The 14,946-nt window shown below is 42.1% G+C and overlaps 1 protein-coding gene across 3 annotated transcripts in view; it reads left to right on the plus strand.

Annotated features, from left to right (window-relative positions):
* Positions 1-14,045, plus strand: part of si:dkey-91m11.5 (PH_BCR_vertebrate and RhoGAP_Bcr domain-containing protein) — a 32,642-nt gene extending 18,597 nt beyond the window's left edge. For 2 of the 3 annotated variants that reach the window (XM_053420469.1, XM_053420470.1), the window contains exons 5-23: positions 127-234; positions 461-521; positions 628-680; positions 773-913; positions 3,318-3,439; positions 3,706-3,871; positions 4,066-4,185; positions 4,383-4,458; positions 4,560-4,664; positions 4,755-4,829; positions 5,340-5,437; positions 5,664-5,795; positions 8,444-8,503; positions 10,106-10,215; positions 11,256-11,395; positions 11,530-11,664; positions 11,773-11,878; positions 12,264-12,423; positions 12,607-14,045. In XM_053420469.1, the coding sequence (XP_053276444.1) occupies positions 127-234; positions 461-521; positions 628-680; positions 773-913; positions 3,318-3,439; positions 3,706-3,871; positions 4,066-4,185; positions 4,383-4,458; positions 4,560-4,664; positions 4,755-4,829; positions 5,340-5,437; positions 5,664-5,795; positions 8,444-8,503; positions 10,106-10,215; positions 11,256-11,395; positions 11,530-11,664; positions 11,773-11,878; positions 12,264-12,423; positions 12,607-12,696 (2,058 nt within the window). In that variant the 3' untranslated portion in view covers positions 12,697-14,045. The other variant, XM_053420471.1, reaches the window with a different exon arrangement.
* The last annotated feature ends 901 nt before the right edge of the window (positions 14,046-14,946 follow it).

Consider the following 14,946-nt stretch of genomic DNA (forward strand, 5'->3'; position numbering starts at 1 on the left):
TTGTATTAATTCCTTATGTATCACTACGCCAACTCATGCCTGAGGCCGAGCACAGCACACGGTGATGTACCCAGTTACTATCAGGGACTGGTAAAAACCTATCTGTCCTCTGCTTGTGCCCTGTAGGCCAGCCAGCTCGGAGTGTACCGGGCCTTTGTGGATAACTATAAGGTTGCTGTGGAGACGGCCGACAAGTGCTGCCAGGCAAACACTCAGTTTGCAGAGATATCTGAGGTATGTAATCACGCCACGCACAGCAGGCCCGCAGCGTGTTTGATGTTGTACTTCTGCCCGGGACACGGGATGACAGAGCAGTTTTCTGCAGTCCTCACAGCATAAGGAGCCAAGCAGCTCTTTATAGTGCCGCTGATCGTTTTAATTGTACTGTGCGGCAGTTGCGCTGGTTTAATGAGGGTATTTTTTTCCCCCTCACCGTTCCCTCTGTTGTTATCTCTGCCAGAATCTCAAGGTCAAAAGCACAAAGGACTGCAAAGACCAGCCGGCTAAAAATTCACTGGAAAGTAAGTACTGAGTGAAATGTATGGCCGGCCTCCACATTAATCAATATGTGCTATAAGTAGCTGAGCTGTGACTTTGCCTGTTGATCTGACTTCTCCTCCCCCACAGCTCTTCTCTACAAACCTGTGGACAGAGTGATGCGCAGCACCCTGGTTCTGCATGTAAGTCATTCTTGCTTAAATCAATCTGGAGCAACATCTCCTCCGTATCGAAGTTTTAGGGATTGAATTTGTCATCACTTGTTCTATTCCAGGACCTCCTGAAGCACACGCCCTCCAGCCACCCGGACTATCCACTGCTACTGGACGCCCTGCGCATCTCCCAGAATTTCCTGTCCAGTATTAATGAAGAGATCACACCGCGAAGGCAGTCCATGACTGTTAAGAAGGGAGAGGTCAGTGTGGCAAGCGACAGGTTACCTCATCACCAAGGAGCTATAGTAATGAATTTAGCTTCTTTCAGACTATCTGAAGGGGACGTACGTGAGAACACAAATATCCAAACCAGTTCCTCTGGATATTTTCCAGAGTTTTACCTGCTAGCCCCCAAGTCTAATGTCCGGAGAATGTTTGTTTGAGTGAGCCCATGTGATGATACAGCAGAAAAATGTTTACAAAAATGTACAACGAGCGAGCGGGTGTGTTGATCACGTTTCTAACAAACAACAGACATGTAACTAAAATTACCATTTAAAAATGAACAAAACAAGAAGAATACAAATATCTCAAGAGCTCATGTCTGAAAATGCCTTTTGACACTTCAAGTTGATAAGACATTCAACTAAACTTGGTGGTCCTCATTATGCATCATTGTCTTGGAAAACAGAAAAAGTACAGGAGACCTGAGAATGTTTTTTGACTTTATGCTCAAATTTTAAAAGGCAAAAAGGTCACTTGTGAAATGACTGAAAACATAAACCTTTCAGGTATTATAGCAATGGACGAATAGTAATTTAATCATGAATGTCTGTAGCAGTTTTCAATCCAGCTAATATTTGTTGAGATACTTGGTATCCACAGAGTAATGCTGTAGCATTGCAAAGTGAAAGTTAGATAGAAATGTTGGTTATATGGGCTTGAGTTTTACTACTAGTAAATGAAACTACTAGTGTTCAGTATTTTAGAACACTTGCATTTATTCAATTCCCTCATTCAGATGCAGCGTTGCTTAATTCAGAATGTCTGCTCCTGTAATCTCCGTCATGTCTTTACTGTTGACAGTAAAGACCTCGGAGAACAGGGTGTCTGGAAGCTGCACTAAAACAGTGTGTGTGTGCGTGTGTGTGTGTGTCAGTTTGCTGCTGACTCATCTGAGCCTGTCTGCTTCAGACGTGAAGGAAGTGGAGCGTAGGGGAAGCTTGTGACAAAGCTCTGTACAAACTGGTGTCGAGGGTCTCCGTGTCGCAAACCAGGAAAACCCATCGATTACCTCTGCGCACACTCCCATCCTTCCTTGCCACAGTGTCAACACTGCTTCCCAAAAATGACCTGTGGGATGCTGTTTCAACTTCTGCCCAACCAGCCCATTGGGTGTGTCCCAACTAAACCATGCTTCCTGTCCCCTCCATCCCCCCTAGTGGCACGCATCTCAAGGCTCTGATTCAGATGACCCGGCTGAGGACTTCCTCTGTTTTTTCTGGGAACTGGCCCGACCCGCCAGGGTGGGATATCAAATCAAAGAAAGTTCTTGGGAACTTTCTTTTGTATATTGTTTGGGAAGTCTGAAATCCTGCAGGAAGATTGACAGATAACAGGGCAGCCAGTGACAATCAGTTTAAAGTACGGGTTTGTTGTTATGTGCCATCAGCTCATGAGTAAACTTGCACCCATTGTTGATCTTTGCACCAGAGCTGCCAGTAATTACCACGTCCATTTAAACCCACCAGTTTGTTTAGCTTCATCTCTTGTGCATGCCTCAGCGCATAATATCCCATAGAGCATAAAAAACACAAGCTGATTCCAGTGGCAGGAGGGCGTGAGCACTGTGCGGCGGCAGCTCTTGTTTTTCCATTGGATAATTGACTATTTGTGGTCTCGTCTGCAACACAAAACAATAAGCGGATATAACCCAGCCACCTCTTTTTCAAACCAGGACAGTACTGAACATGTTTGAGTGCCTCTCCAATACGCCTGCATCCGACCAGAGCTGAACCACAGAGTGCAGAAAACAGCAGAGCAAAACCGTACTGCAGTGATTTCCTTGTTTTTGTCTGACTGTGGTTGGTGTGGGATGGCAGAGTCTCACATGGGCAGTGTCATTGTAAACAGCCTGAGTCCTGAGGTCAAAAAGACAGAGGGGGAATTAAGATGCATGCTGCAACAGGAAGAGCTTGAGTCATCGCATCCAGCTCGAATCTCAGGTTGGACAGGTTACCGGCTTCCCAGGCTGAAATGGGCAGAAAGCTGCAGCATTACATCAGTGGGAAACTCTGCTGCTGGTTAAGAAAACATAGTGTTCACTTCCTGCCTGGTTTTGATGGCAGCACAAATGATTCATTGTTTTGTTTATTGTTTGTTTCTTCTATGAGCTAGGATAACTTTCATCTGACACCAATAGCATCAATACAGACTGTACAGTAATGCCGAGCATGTGCAAACATCAGCACAAAATCCTTGTTTGTGAACCCCATAATAAACCATTTTAAACTTAGCACCAGAGTAAAATCTGTAATTACATGCTGTTATCCCAGCAGATCCTAGTATTGCACCCAGTATCTGTTTGCATCTGGTGCAGTAACAAAGTGTTTTAAATCACCTCTCGCTCACAACATGAGTTTTTTTTCTCTTTCCTGTGGGCAGAACCGTCAGCTGCTGAGGGATCGCTTCATGGTGGAGCTGGTGGAAGGTTCCAGGAAACTCCGTCACGTCTTCCTCTTCACCGACCTGCTGCTCTGCACCAAGCTGAAGAAACAGGCCGCAGGGTGAGTCTGGGTCAGCGTCCAGCCGGAAGTTAGAGACGGAGGCTTGTGACCCTGAGGAACTACCGGTTTAGAGCCCAGGTTCACTGGAGAATGAGCCTCACGTCACCCAAACAGACATTACACTGGTTAATAGAGCAGTCTGCAGGTTTTTTATCTGACTTAGTAGGTTTGCGGTGTTGGTTTCATACTGATTATCAAAAAAAGCAGGAAGATATTATACAAAATTAGACATATAATCTGTATAATAACCTCTTGTCCTCCAACAGGAAAGGTCAACAGTATGACTGTAAGTGGTACATCCCACTGAATGACCTGACCTTCCAGACCCTCGAGGACTGTGAGTCCACCCCCATCCCTTTGGTCCAGGACGAGGAAATTGACGCGATGAAGATTAGAATCTCCCAGATCAAGAATGAGATCCAAAGAGAAAAGGTGAGGATACATAGAGAGTGAACACACCTGTAGAAATTCCAAAATACTAGGAAAAACAAGACGGCATTCAACGTATGATTCATTAGTTTATAGGTGATGCACAGGAACACCACAACAGAATAGCGTGTGAACAGAACAAAGCGTGCAGACAGCAGGCCCTGTATTCACAGAACCATGTCCCTGTTTGTCTGTAGAGAACCACCAAGGGGCCCAAAGCCATCGAGCGTTTCAGGAAGAAGTTATCAGAGCAAGAGTCCCTGCTGCTTCTCATGTCTCCCAACATGGCGTTCAGAGTGGCCAACAGGAATGGAAAGGTGGGTGACAAAAAAGTGATTGACATCTTGAAACGTTTGACCTGGATTACTTTCTTAACCTATTGTGTAAAGTACAGTTTGAGATATCTTGTACTAGCAGAGACCAACTTTTCGTTTTGCCCTCTGCTGCCCTCCGCTGTTGATGGCACGAAATCACAGCATGATAACACGACAAAATATTCGATCATTTCTTCCAGGGTTTCACATTTCTGATCTCATCTGATTACGAGCGTGACGAATGGAGGGAGATTGTCCGTGAGCAGCAGAAGAAATGTGAGCTCAACTTCTAATGTTATTATGGCAGGATCGTTATTACATAAGTTGTCATGACATTGTTGTCGGTGCTGTCAGTTAATGTTGACGTTGTCCTGCAGGTTTTAAAAGCTTCTCTCTGACGTCTCTGGAGCTGCAGATGCTCACTAACTCATGTGTGAAGCTCCAGACTGTTCACACCATTCCAATGACCGTGAATAAAGAAGGTATGATTCACTTAAGCCACTGCATGTTTCAGAATGTAACACACCCTGCAGTTTTGGACGTCATCTCAGCCTGAATTTTCCTCTTCACAGACGATGAGTCTTCTGGTTTATACGGCTTCTTGAATGTCATCGTCCACTCTGCATCAGGCCTCAAACAGAGTTTAAGTAAGTGGCTCTTTTTTTTTTTTACAGAAATCTCATCACCGGTAATTCTAAAGGTTACACGTGGTGTCACATCATCCGCTATCCTCCCTCCCTCCCCCCCTACTCTCTCTCCCCCCCTCTCCCCTGCGGCTGTCAGCTGGGCGGGCAGCTGCAGGGGAACAAGTGGGATTAGCCAGGAACACTGTGTACAAGCCTCCTCAAATATGTCTTTGGCCTCTCAAATCACCGCCTGCTCACACCCTCTATCACAAAGGCTGGCCAGGCAGTTGTCAGTGGCATGTTTCGACCAACAAAGACTTTACTCCCCTTGATATACTCCAACAGCTCCAGTAGACTTGTAATGACATAAGAGGGAAATATCTGGCAAGACTCCAAAATCAGCATAAGGTTTCAGTGATAGAGCCCTTAAGAACTTTTTGGTCTGGGTATGACTCAACCCGGTGACTAACGTGGATCCTTAAGTTTCATTCTGATTCAACTTTTAAAAAGACGTATTCTTCTGCCCATTAGACCTGTACTGCTCCCTGGAGGTGGATTCTTTTGGCTACTTTGTCAACAAAGCCAAAACACGAGTGCACAGAGACTCGACAGAGCCCAACTGGAACGAGGTGAGAGGGCAAACCGGAGTGGAGGAGGTGAACGACTGAGGTCATATCCACCTTCAGTAACCGCTGCTCTGTTTCAATAAAGAGCATAAGACATGATTTTATTGTGATAAAGCTCATCAGTTTTGGAAAAAGGCTGTGCATGCTCAGGATCAAATACATGTTGTAACACTGTGCTGAAACCTACAATAACAACAATAACGTGGCTTTGCTCTGTTTCTGTGCAAAGGAGTTCGAGATCGAACTGGAGGGCTCTCAGACTCTGAGACTGCTCTGTTATGAGAAGTGCTGCAACAAAACCAAGCAGAGCAAAGAAGAAGCAGAGATCACAGACAGGATCATGGTCAAAGGACAGATAAAGGTACGGACGAGGGACCGCCTGTTAATTGTGTTGTTGTGAATGGACCGGATGATTGTGGTTTGAAGACACCTCTCGACGGCCTGTTGATTTCTGACAACCCAACCGATATCAATATTTGAGAGCTTTAATCATTCTATTACAAAATTTCTTAACATTCCTGAGTGATATATTATTTATTTGGCAATTTCACTGGACTTACACGTCACACTGTCTAACATATGTCGCCAAAGCAGGAAACAACACTAGAAATCAATGTTTACAGATTTAATGTGACCTTAAATCTATTTGGTTCCACGGACACGACAGCAGTCCTGGCCCATTCGGAGTGATTGATGCCTCTTATTGATGCCAGAACCTCGTCAGTGGCGTCTTATCTGCTCTGCTGAACACAATACCTTTTTTTGTCTAATCCTGCCCAGTGGGGCCTTTTCTCTGTACAAAAGAAGGGAGCAGGGCTCGACCCCTGACATGGTGCTGTGACAGAGGGCAGATTAGACTGTGGGTTGAGTAAATGTAGCGTCTGGCTCTGCTTCAGACTATGACAGAGGGACAGAGCCACGGCAGATCACTCTTTGATCAGCTAGTGAAGGGATTTCCCCGCTGGACAGGTGGTTCAAAACACTGCTCAGTCTTAGAGGAGGAACTAACAGCCTGCAGACAGGACAACTGTCAGTTATCTTACAACAACTTCATTGACCTTTATTGTCAGTTGGAACTATCTGCTTTGAGACATTCTTTTATACAAATGTTTTTCTTGGTAATTTTTCCTCCCACACTTGGAGGGTTAGGGACAGAGGAGGTCACACCTTGTATATTGTTTACCTCCATGAGGCAAATTGTGATTTGTGAACGTACGCTATTCAAATACAATCTGATCGATTGATTGAAATATAATTACTTAATAGGTCAGAATGACAAATCTAAAAAGTATAACATTTAAAAGAATTCTAATTTTGAATGTCTACAATTTTGTTTGACTCTGTAGTATATTATATAAAAAGACAATAAATTAAAATGAGATCTCAAACAAGAAAATACCCTAAACTAATTATGAATTGAGTATTGAACTCTAAATAAATATATAATAATATTAGAAAATGTAAGATATTGAAGTTAATGATGGTACAAAGAGATGTTTCAGTTACGATAACATGAAAGTGTATTCAACATTGATTATTTTAACAGATAATAGCTACTAGATTAAAACAAACTAAAAGAAAATACGTCTTTAATATGATTGAGAGTCTTTGGGAAAGGTAACACTTCATGAGTGCCAGAAAACATGGCTATTATATAGCTATATTGTTGTAAATAAGGGGAAGACAATACACCTACTAGTTGTGATCGGTAATTGACCCTCGGAGGATCCTGTTCAGGCTGCCTGAGGCAGAGCTGCCAGCCGGTGGCAGGCGCGAGCACGTTGGTAATGAGGGTGGGAGGGGATTCTCTGGAGTTAATCTCCCAAATCCATCTGTGAAGTAGAACAACACAGAGGCAGCGTGGTTGGCAGACTCCACGGCTTTGTTCCTTCTCTGAGTCCCACTGGAATGAGAAGATTCGGGGTCTTAACGATGTCCGAGACAACAGGAAGAGGCAGAGCGTTTTGTGACCTTTCAGCATCAGTAGAGTTCGTCCGGAGTCTTCTTCTAAGCAAAGGGATTAATGGCTCGTTGTTCAGCGGAGAAGGACCTGCTGCTGCCTCTCCTCATGCTGTTAGGCCAATGGTTTAGAAAATAGTGATATCTGAGAAACAGCACTGGCTACTTCAGTGTTTGGTTGTCGTTAACATTTAAGAGCTGAGAGAGACTCATGCCAGAGAGGATGAGTGAGAGTAATCCTAATGAGGAGGAGAGTGTGGATCAGGCCAGCAACAGTCTTGAGGGAGAGGAGGGAGACACGGCTTCAAGCAAACCCCCGACTACAGGGGCCCGTCTGTGGGACAGAGTCCGCAGCAGTCTGCTCAGACCAAAGGTAAAGACAGGCTGTGAGCTCTGGACACGTGTGACCTGGATGTTCATGTAGAGGAGCTGCATTTGAGGATACATGTCTTTTTACCTTTCCGTTTTCTTCTGATCTTTAAAACCCCTATTTGAGTTTGACAGTGTTATTTTTCTGTTTGGATTTATCACTTTCAAGATTCAGACACTAGCATTGTGCCACTTGGGATTCCTTCTGATTTTTTATCAAGTATTGTGTAAGAAAATAGATTTTCGGACTCAGGGATTATCTGAAAGAGATTTGGTGGTTTCTCGGGTGGATGAACATCTGCCATGTTGGACCGGCACAGTGATTAGCAGCAGGGACACGTGTAATCACACAAGTGAAGGTTGGCAGTTTGGTATTAGTCAGATGACAAAAATAGATCAGTGGCAAGAGTCAATGCTACTTACCATATGTTTATGTTTATGTCAAGTAACTTGAGCAGGTAATACTCACATTTACCTGATTAATTACCTGTATATAAGTTCATTTAACTCAAATCACTGAATTATTACAACTCATTCATGTTAAAATAATCACAGTGCTCGTGTCAGTTTAAAGCTGATATTGTAAAAATCTGTCCAGGTTTTTGATTCTGCAGAAAATCTAAATCAATTAATTAATTAGAAAAATATATAATAAAATGTGACTTTTATTTTATTTTTCAGCTGGATCCTCAGACCCTGCAAAATAAAGACTGGCAGAGGACAGTAATCGCCATGAATGGGGTAAGTGTTTAAATCAACCCAGGGAAAAGAGATGGCACCAACAACAATGTTGTAGTTGGTAGATCAAGGAGAAGGACACATTCAAGTTATTATTTCGTCTATCTGGAAATATCTGTGTTAAAAAAAATTCCACAATATGCTCTTTGGCACAGGGGTGATAAATATAAAAAACTTAAAATGTAAAGCCTTTATTATGGTGGTAAATGCATGGCAAAGATTAAAAAAAAAAGCACATTTGTGTTGCGACACACTGGCCCTCATCAGTGTTACTATCCAGAAATAAAGGAAAAACAAGACATATGTAGGCCTGGGAGATATCAGTTAGTTCCTCATTATCAAAATAGACTGAGCCGGTGACTCACGAAAGGACAAATTAGTCACAATAAGACAACATGTACACTGATCAAAAACAACACATTGAATGATCGAACACAAAATATTTATAGATATGCACCACATTAATAACACATCAAGCACTTATCCTCACAAATCAAATTAGAAAAACAAATCAAGTTCTAAGAAAGGAGAATATTCAATTTCTTCATTAAGACCAGGATGTGCCGCGGCCTTAAGTCAGAAAAAACAGTCTCTCGTTGCCTGAGGTTTGTGAGCCGCCCAGCCCCTTCCAAGAACTAGTGACTGTTATTACTCTCTATTAATTTGTTTGTCAGAACAGTCTAAAGTAATCTCACACCTTTTTTAGTCCAGGTTTGACCAGTCCACCTGTAGTGGTTTCTGATATAGACCTGGTCTGTCTGGTTCCACACATCTGGATGTGATTGTTGAGCAGCCTAAGACTTTAAATATAACTTCTAATACTTTTGAACATTTGTGACAAAAATGGAGACTCAACCACTACAAATATCCTCATTGATTTCCCCTTAACATTCCTCCCAATTACACTTTGTCAATCAGAAACTGAAGCTCAGTATTTAACAATCTGTTTGGTAAAAAGATTCTTTGATTAGAGAGACGTGCAGTAAAGTGAAACATGAAGTAACAGAAAATAACTCAATCTTCCTCTTCCTCAATGATAAATAAATAGTTTCCTCTTCAGTTCTATTAAGATCTATTTATTACTCTGGGGTTTTCTGCTTCTCCTTTGCTAATGTTGGGAACATTTCCATAACTGTTGCTGTGAAACTGACTTTATTAAGATGGTCGGCTTCTCTGTACTTGTGCTATTGTTACAATATCTTTTAACATTCAACAATATATAAATGCAATGGAATCATAGGCTAGCTTTAAGATTTGGAAGGTGAGTCAATGTGAACCAGGGTTGTCAAGGATTTGAATTGAACAATTAATTCAGGACTTAAACGTTTTAAAATAGATGTTTTTTTCACCTTTGGCCGAGTGCAGCTTTCTGCATGTGTCTCCTGCCGCCTCTCAGTCTAACAATCTGCTTTGAGTGTAACACAGAACAACTGAGAAGTGTTGACACTCTCAAACCTTTCTTTTTAAGTGTTGTCTCTGAGCTTCTGTACAGCCTGTGGGTTCTCAGTATAAACACGCTGAGAGCTCTAAAAGTCGTTGCAGCACCTTGAACTTGAGGGACTTGAGCCTGACAGTCATTGAACATGACGTGTTTACTTGTTTCAGATCGAGGTGAAGCTTTCGATGAAGTTCGCCAGCAGAGAGTTCAGTTTGAAGAGGATGCCTTCACGGAAGCAATCGGGGGTCTTTGGAGTGAAAATCAACGTAGTAACTAAGTGAGTTATTAACATGTGTTTGGTGATATGTTATATGTCTCAATGTCTTTTTCTCATAATACTTTAAGCTTTCAGTGACTCAGCGTATAAATACTGCTCCATCTCGTTGAAAACTAACTTCGGTCTAAAAGCCACAGACGACATCTTAACTTGTTATAGTGGCAAACTAGTGTTACTAACAACTTTAGCATGGTTCTGTTCTATTTGAGTGTCCCAGTGTAGCAGTGTGAAAGTAAGCCAGCATTTATATTAATAGGAGCCTGAACCTATTAATATTTCTGCTCATTATACTGGGAAAATGACCAAATCTTTTTTTTAATAGAGGGCCCATTGACAATGCTACTAACTAAAGAAATACTGACTGGGCATTCACGTGCACCTTGGAAGGTTGTATGTCGTGAGCTGTGAAGTTGTCATTCTGACTCTGATGTGTTCATGTGATTTAAAGTTGGACTGTGGACGAGACATTGACACCGTAAACAAAATGTGTTTTGTTGTGTGTTTGGGGCATTTAAACATCACAAACCGCAACAAGAAAACAGGCATACTGAACAAATACCGCTAATTTAAAATGTCCATGTTTATTTTCCAAACGTCTATATTATCTAAACAGGGGTGTTGGTTGTGCTTGAGAGTTTGACATGCAATGTACATTTCAAGCTACTATTTAAAGTTTGTTTAAAGATTAAATTATGTTAATTGGTTTATAAGTGATGTCGTCCACAACTCCAGTACCGACATTTTCTTGACTTTCCAATTTCTTGTTCAGACCTGAGAGTGCATTCATGTGAATTGTCCAGTTGAGAACTAATTTATCTGTTTATTCTGACACCACATCAATGCACAATAACACTGACTGCAAACAATTGGCTGGATGGAAAATATCCTGAGTTGACATGGCACTGGCTACGCCTATTGTGTTTTATGGTTTCCTGGTCATAGCCACCTTGGCGTCTTCTGTTTAGAGCACTTATAAGGATCATGTGTATTTCGAATTGTCCCCTTTATATCCTGTTGCTGTGTGACTGTGTCCTCTTTAGGCGAGAGCGCTCTAAGGTTCCCCTCATTGTGAGACAGTGTGTGGAGGAGATTGAGCGGCGAGGGATGGATGAGGTGGGAATCTACCGAGTGTCCGGCGTCGCCACCGACATCCAGGCGCTAAAGGCTGCATTTGATTCAAGTGAGTGTTGGGAATGAAGAGGTCATCCACATGTACACAACACTAAAGACAGAGCCCAGATTTACTGACTTAAAGCCTATTACTCAACTTTAAGTATTATATGGTATTCAGTGAATGTCTCATTTGCTGCGCAGACAACAGAGACGTGTCTGTCATGATGAGGGAGATGGACGTAAACGCCATCGCTGGAACACTGAAGCTGTATTTCCGAGAGCTGCCCGAGCCTCTATTCACAGATGAGCTGTACCCCAACTTCGCCGGAGGCATCGGTCAGTTACCGGTTCTTTATTTTCCTATCATTTTAGAAGATTTAAGAGAAAATAAATACAGTTGCAAATTGTGACACCAGAAAAATCATGTGTTCCTTTGCTTTGCAGCTCTGTCTGACAGCGTGGCCAAGGAGAGCTGCATGCTCAACCTGCTGCTGTCTCTCCCAGAGACCAATCTGGTCACATTCCTCTTCCTGCTCGATCACCTGAAAAGGTAAACAACTCCAGTTAAAATGCATTATTACCTCCGTCAAGGAGCTCATGTTTTTATTTGTTTGTTTGTTATGACCAGGATTGTTCAAAGTTTACTATTAACAATTTCAATGAAATTTTGTGGAGGGGTTGGATATGTCCCAAAGTAGAAGTCATTACATTTTGTGGAAGATCCAGGATTTTTGTTCATTTTTGTTCATTGTTGGTTGTTTGTTAGCTGAACAAACAACCAACAATCAAACACAGAGGAAACATAACCTCCTCGCCAGAGGTATCCACTGTGTTTTGGACTGAATATCTACTACTGACCATGAAATAAATCAGCTGTAAATGACTTGCATCGTGTGGTGAGTATCTAAGGGTAATTTTACACTCTGCTGTTACAGGGTGACTGAAAACGAAATCATCAACAAGATGTCTTTGCACAACCTGGCCACAGTTTTTGGTCCCACTTTGCTTCGGCCCTCCGAAAAAGACAGCAAGATCTCACACAGCTCACAGCCCATCTCCATGAACGACAGCTGGTCTCTGGAGGTCATGGCTCAGGTAAAACTAGTTGTGTATTAGAAGAAAGTGGTGCACATAGATGAACTGTATCAATTGTGTTATTGCGCATGTGAATGAGTGAATTGCTGTAAAAACTGTACTGTAACGCACTTTAAGTGGTCATCAAGAGTAGAAAAGCTGCTTTATAAATACAGAAGACTTACCTCTTATTTGTCTCTGCAGGTTCAGGTCCTTCTCTACTTCCTGCAGCTGGAGGGCATTCCAGCACCAGACAGCAAACGTCAAAGCCTTCTATTCTCTACTGAAGTATAACAGCACCTTCATGCACTTGTCTGTGAACATCCTGCTCAGAGGATAAAAAGTCAGCTGCTTATTGAGGTGGATGCTGTCGAGCAGCTGGGCTAGCTGCTTCACTGAGAAGATGCTTCATTTAGCCACTAGGGGGGGCCAGCGAACCATTTTTGACTGGAAACAGCCACTCCCACTAAAGCCATGTCTTCTGGAGATGCAGTGAGCATGTCCACTCACAAACTTACCTGCTGCCTCAGTAAAAGACATCCCTAAACGATGTATGGACAATATATAAATCATTTTTTTTAAATTTAATTTAAATTCCAAAAGCATGAGATGCTTTACTTTATACTTCCCCAGCGCTCTGTTACCTCTCAGTTAGCTCCATGTTCACAGAAGGGTTTTTCTGCTGTTGTTGGATTCTTTCAGATATATTTCTGTGGATGTGTGATGGATGAATGGACACATATTTGTCATGTCTATCCATGTTTATTTTTTCCCCAGAAATGTTTCTCTTGGTTGAAAGCTCACCTGTGCCAATGTTTCCCTGCTGAGGACAAATCGAACATTTCAGTTGCCCTGATGTTTACACTCTTTTAATTTTGTACAGATTTTAATAGTATGAGATGATAGTTATTCCACAGCAACATGCAGGCATGTTGACCAAACCATTTGAACGTTTTTTTTCCCTATGCTATAGATATTTGTATAGTGTCCTTATTCTGTTTTCAGGCTCTTCTGGTGGCGTCCGAGCCTGCTATTTCTTTTTAATGTTAGTTATGAGTTGTTTTTTTGGAGTTGGTACAGAGAAGTGAAAGGCTAATAATTCCAGGTAAAGGTTTGATGCTAACACCCATGGAATGTATACTGTGCTGTGTATAATTTTCACTTTGCATTTGTCTTTTGTCCATATTTCATCTGCTTTGTGAACACAATATTTTTTTAGCCTCAATCTAGTTTGACTTATTCAGCTCCAGTTACTTTATGTGTGTTGCTTTCTGCGTTCGTTGTATGTTATCGACTACCTTTATGGGACACATGCTGCTGTAGAGGGGACAGCACCTGGAGACTGAAATACCAATCTTTCCCTGTAGTAGGAGCCGTGAAGCACAGTGGTTCACTCATATCCAAATCCTCCTGAGTTTCTAACCGGTTTATCATCCACATACATGCAGTTGTATCATTTTCAATCCTCTGTGGAAATGGGCTGTATGATCACAAGTTATACTCTTGAAAGCACAAACTATAACCGTCAATGCTTGTGATTCATGTAAAATAAGCAATAAGTCTTAGTGATCCATAGGATGAGCAAGGACCAGGGTGTCTTGTATGTATGTATGATTTATGTAAATAAAAACTTGATAACATCATGTTTGCTTTGTGTTCTTTCTCAGTATTTAATAAACATTCATCGTTGACCTAACACTATTTTAATTTGTCTCATCCGGCTCAGCAATGTCCTCTTTTATAAATCCCCTCTATTAAACTGACTTTAGTATGATGAGTTAGTTTTTTCTGCTGTGGCACCCTGCTGTCCATTTGGACTCTGGGGGCCTCAGGCAAAAGGGTCCTGGGGGGCCCTACATCAATTAAAATGTAACAGCCCTGTACCACTTCAAAGAAACATGTGACACAAAGCTGCATCATTCTAATCTTTCAAATGATTCTTTCATTATCAAAATTACAAAGTGCACCCTGTGCACACTCATAAATGATAGTTAAGTCGTAAGGTTTAAGTTTATCCCCACCACAATCTGAGGAGCATCATATACACATTTAGACGTTCTGGTCTTCAAACAAAACTCTACGGTTATAAAGCTTTTGGCAGCAAGCTAGTGGAACGGGGGGGGTTATGACTGTGTCGCAATGCTGTCTCCTGTACAAAACCAAACTCTTAAGTATTTAAGGACGTTCTCACTAAATTCTCCTTGCTGGGGATAGAGTAACATAGTTAGGTGTTTTTGGGGGGGCCCTCTCAGCTAAGGGGGCCACTCAATTGCCTGCCTTGCCAATTCTGGTGCTATGCCCCTGCCGCAAGGTGCCACCAGTTCAATGTGTATGTATACATATACTGAATAAAAGGACACAAAGTGTGACTGGCGAAGACTGGATGGGGCCTGTAAAACAATAAATATTCTAGTACACTTTTAATTAATGCTGAATGTTTTCTCCAGAGTAAGCCATCTCCACCGACCTCAATAGTCTGATAATCAATGCTTCAGATTAATCAGCACTAATGGGAATAATTGATGCAGTAACTTTTTTTCAAGA

The sequence above is a fragment of the Pleuronectes platessa genome, chromosome 4 (assembly GCF_947347685.1).
Source record: "Pleuronectes platessa chromosome 4, fPlePla1.1, whole genome shotgun sequence".
NCBI lineage: Eukaryota > Metazoa > Chordata > Actinopteri > Pleuronectiformes > Pleuronectidae > Pleuronectes > Pleuronectes platessa.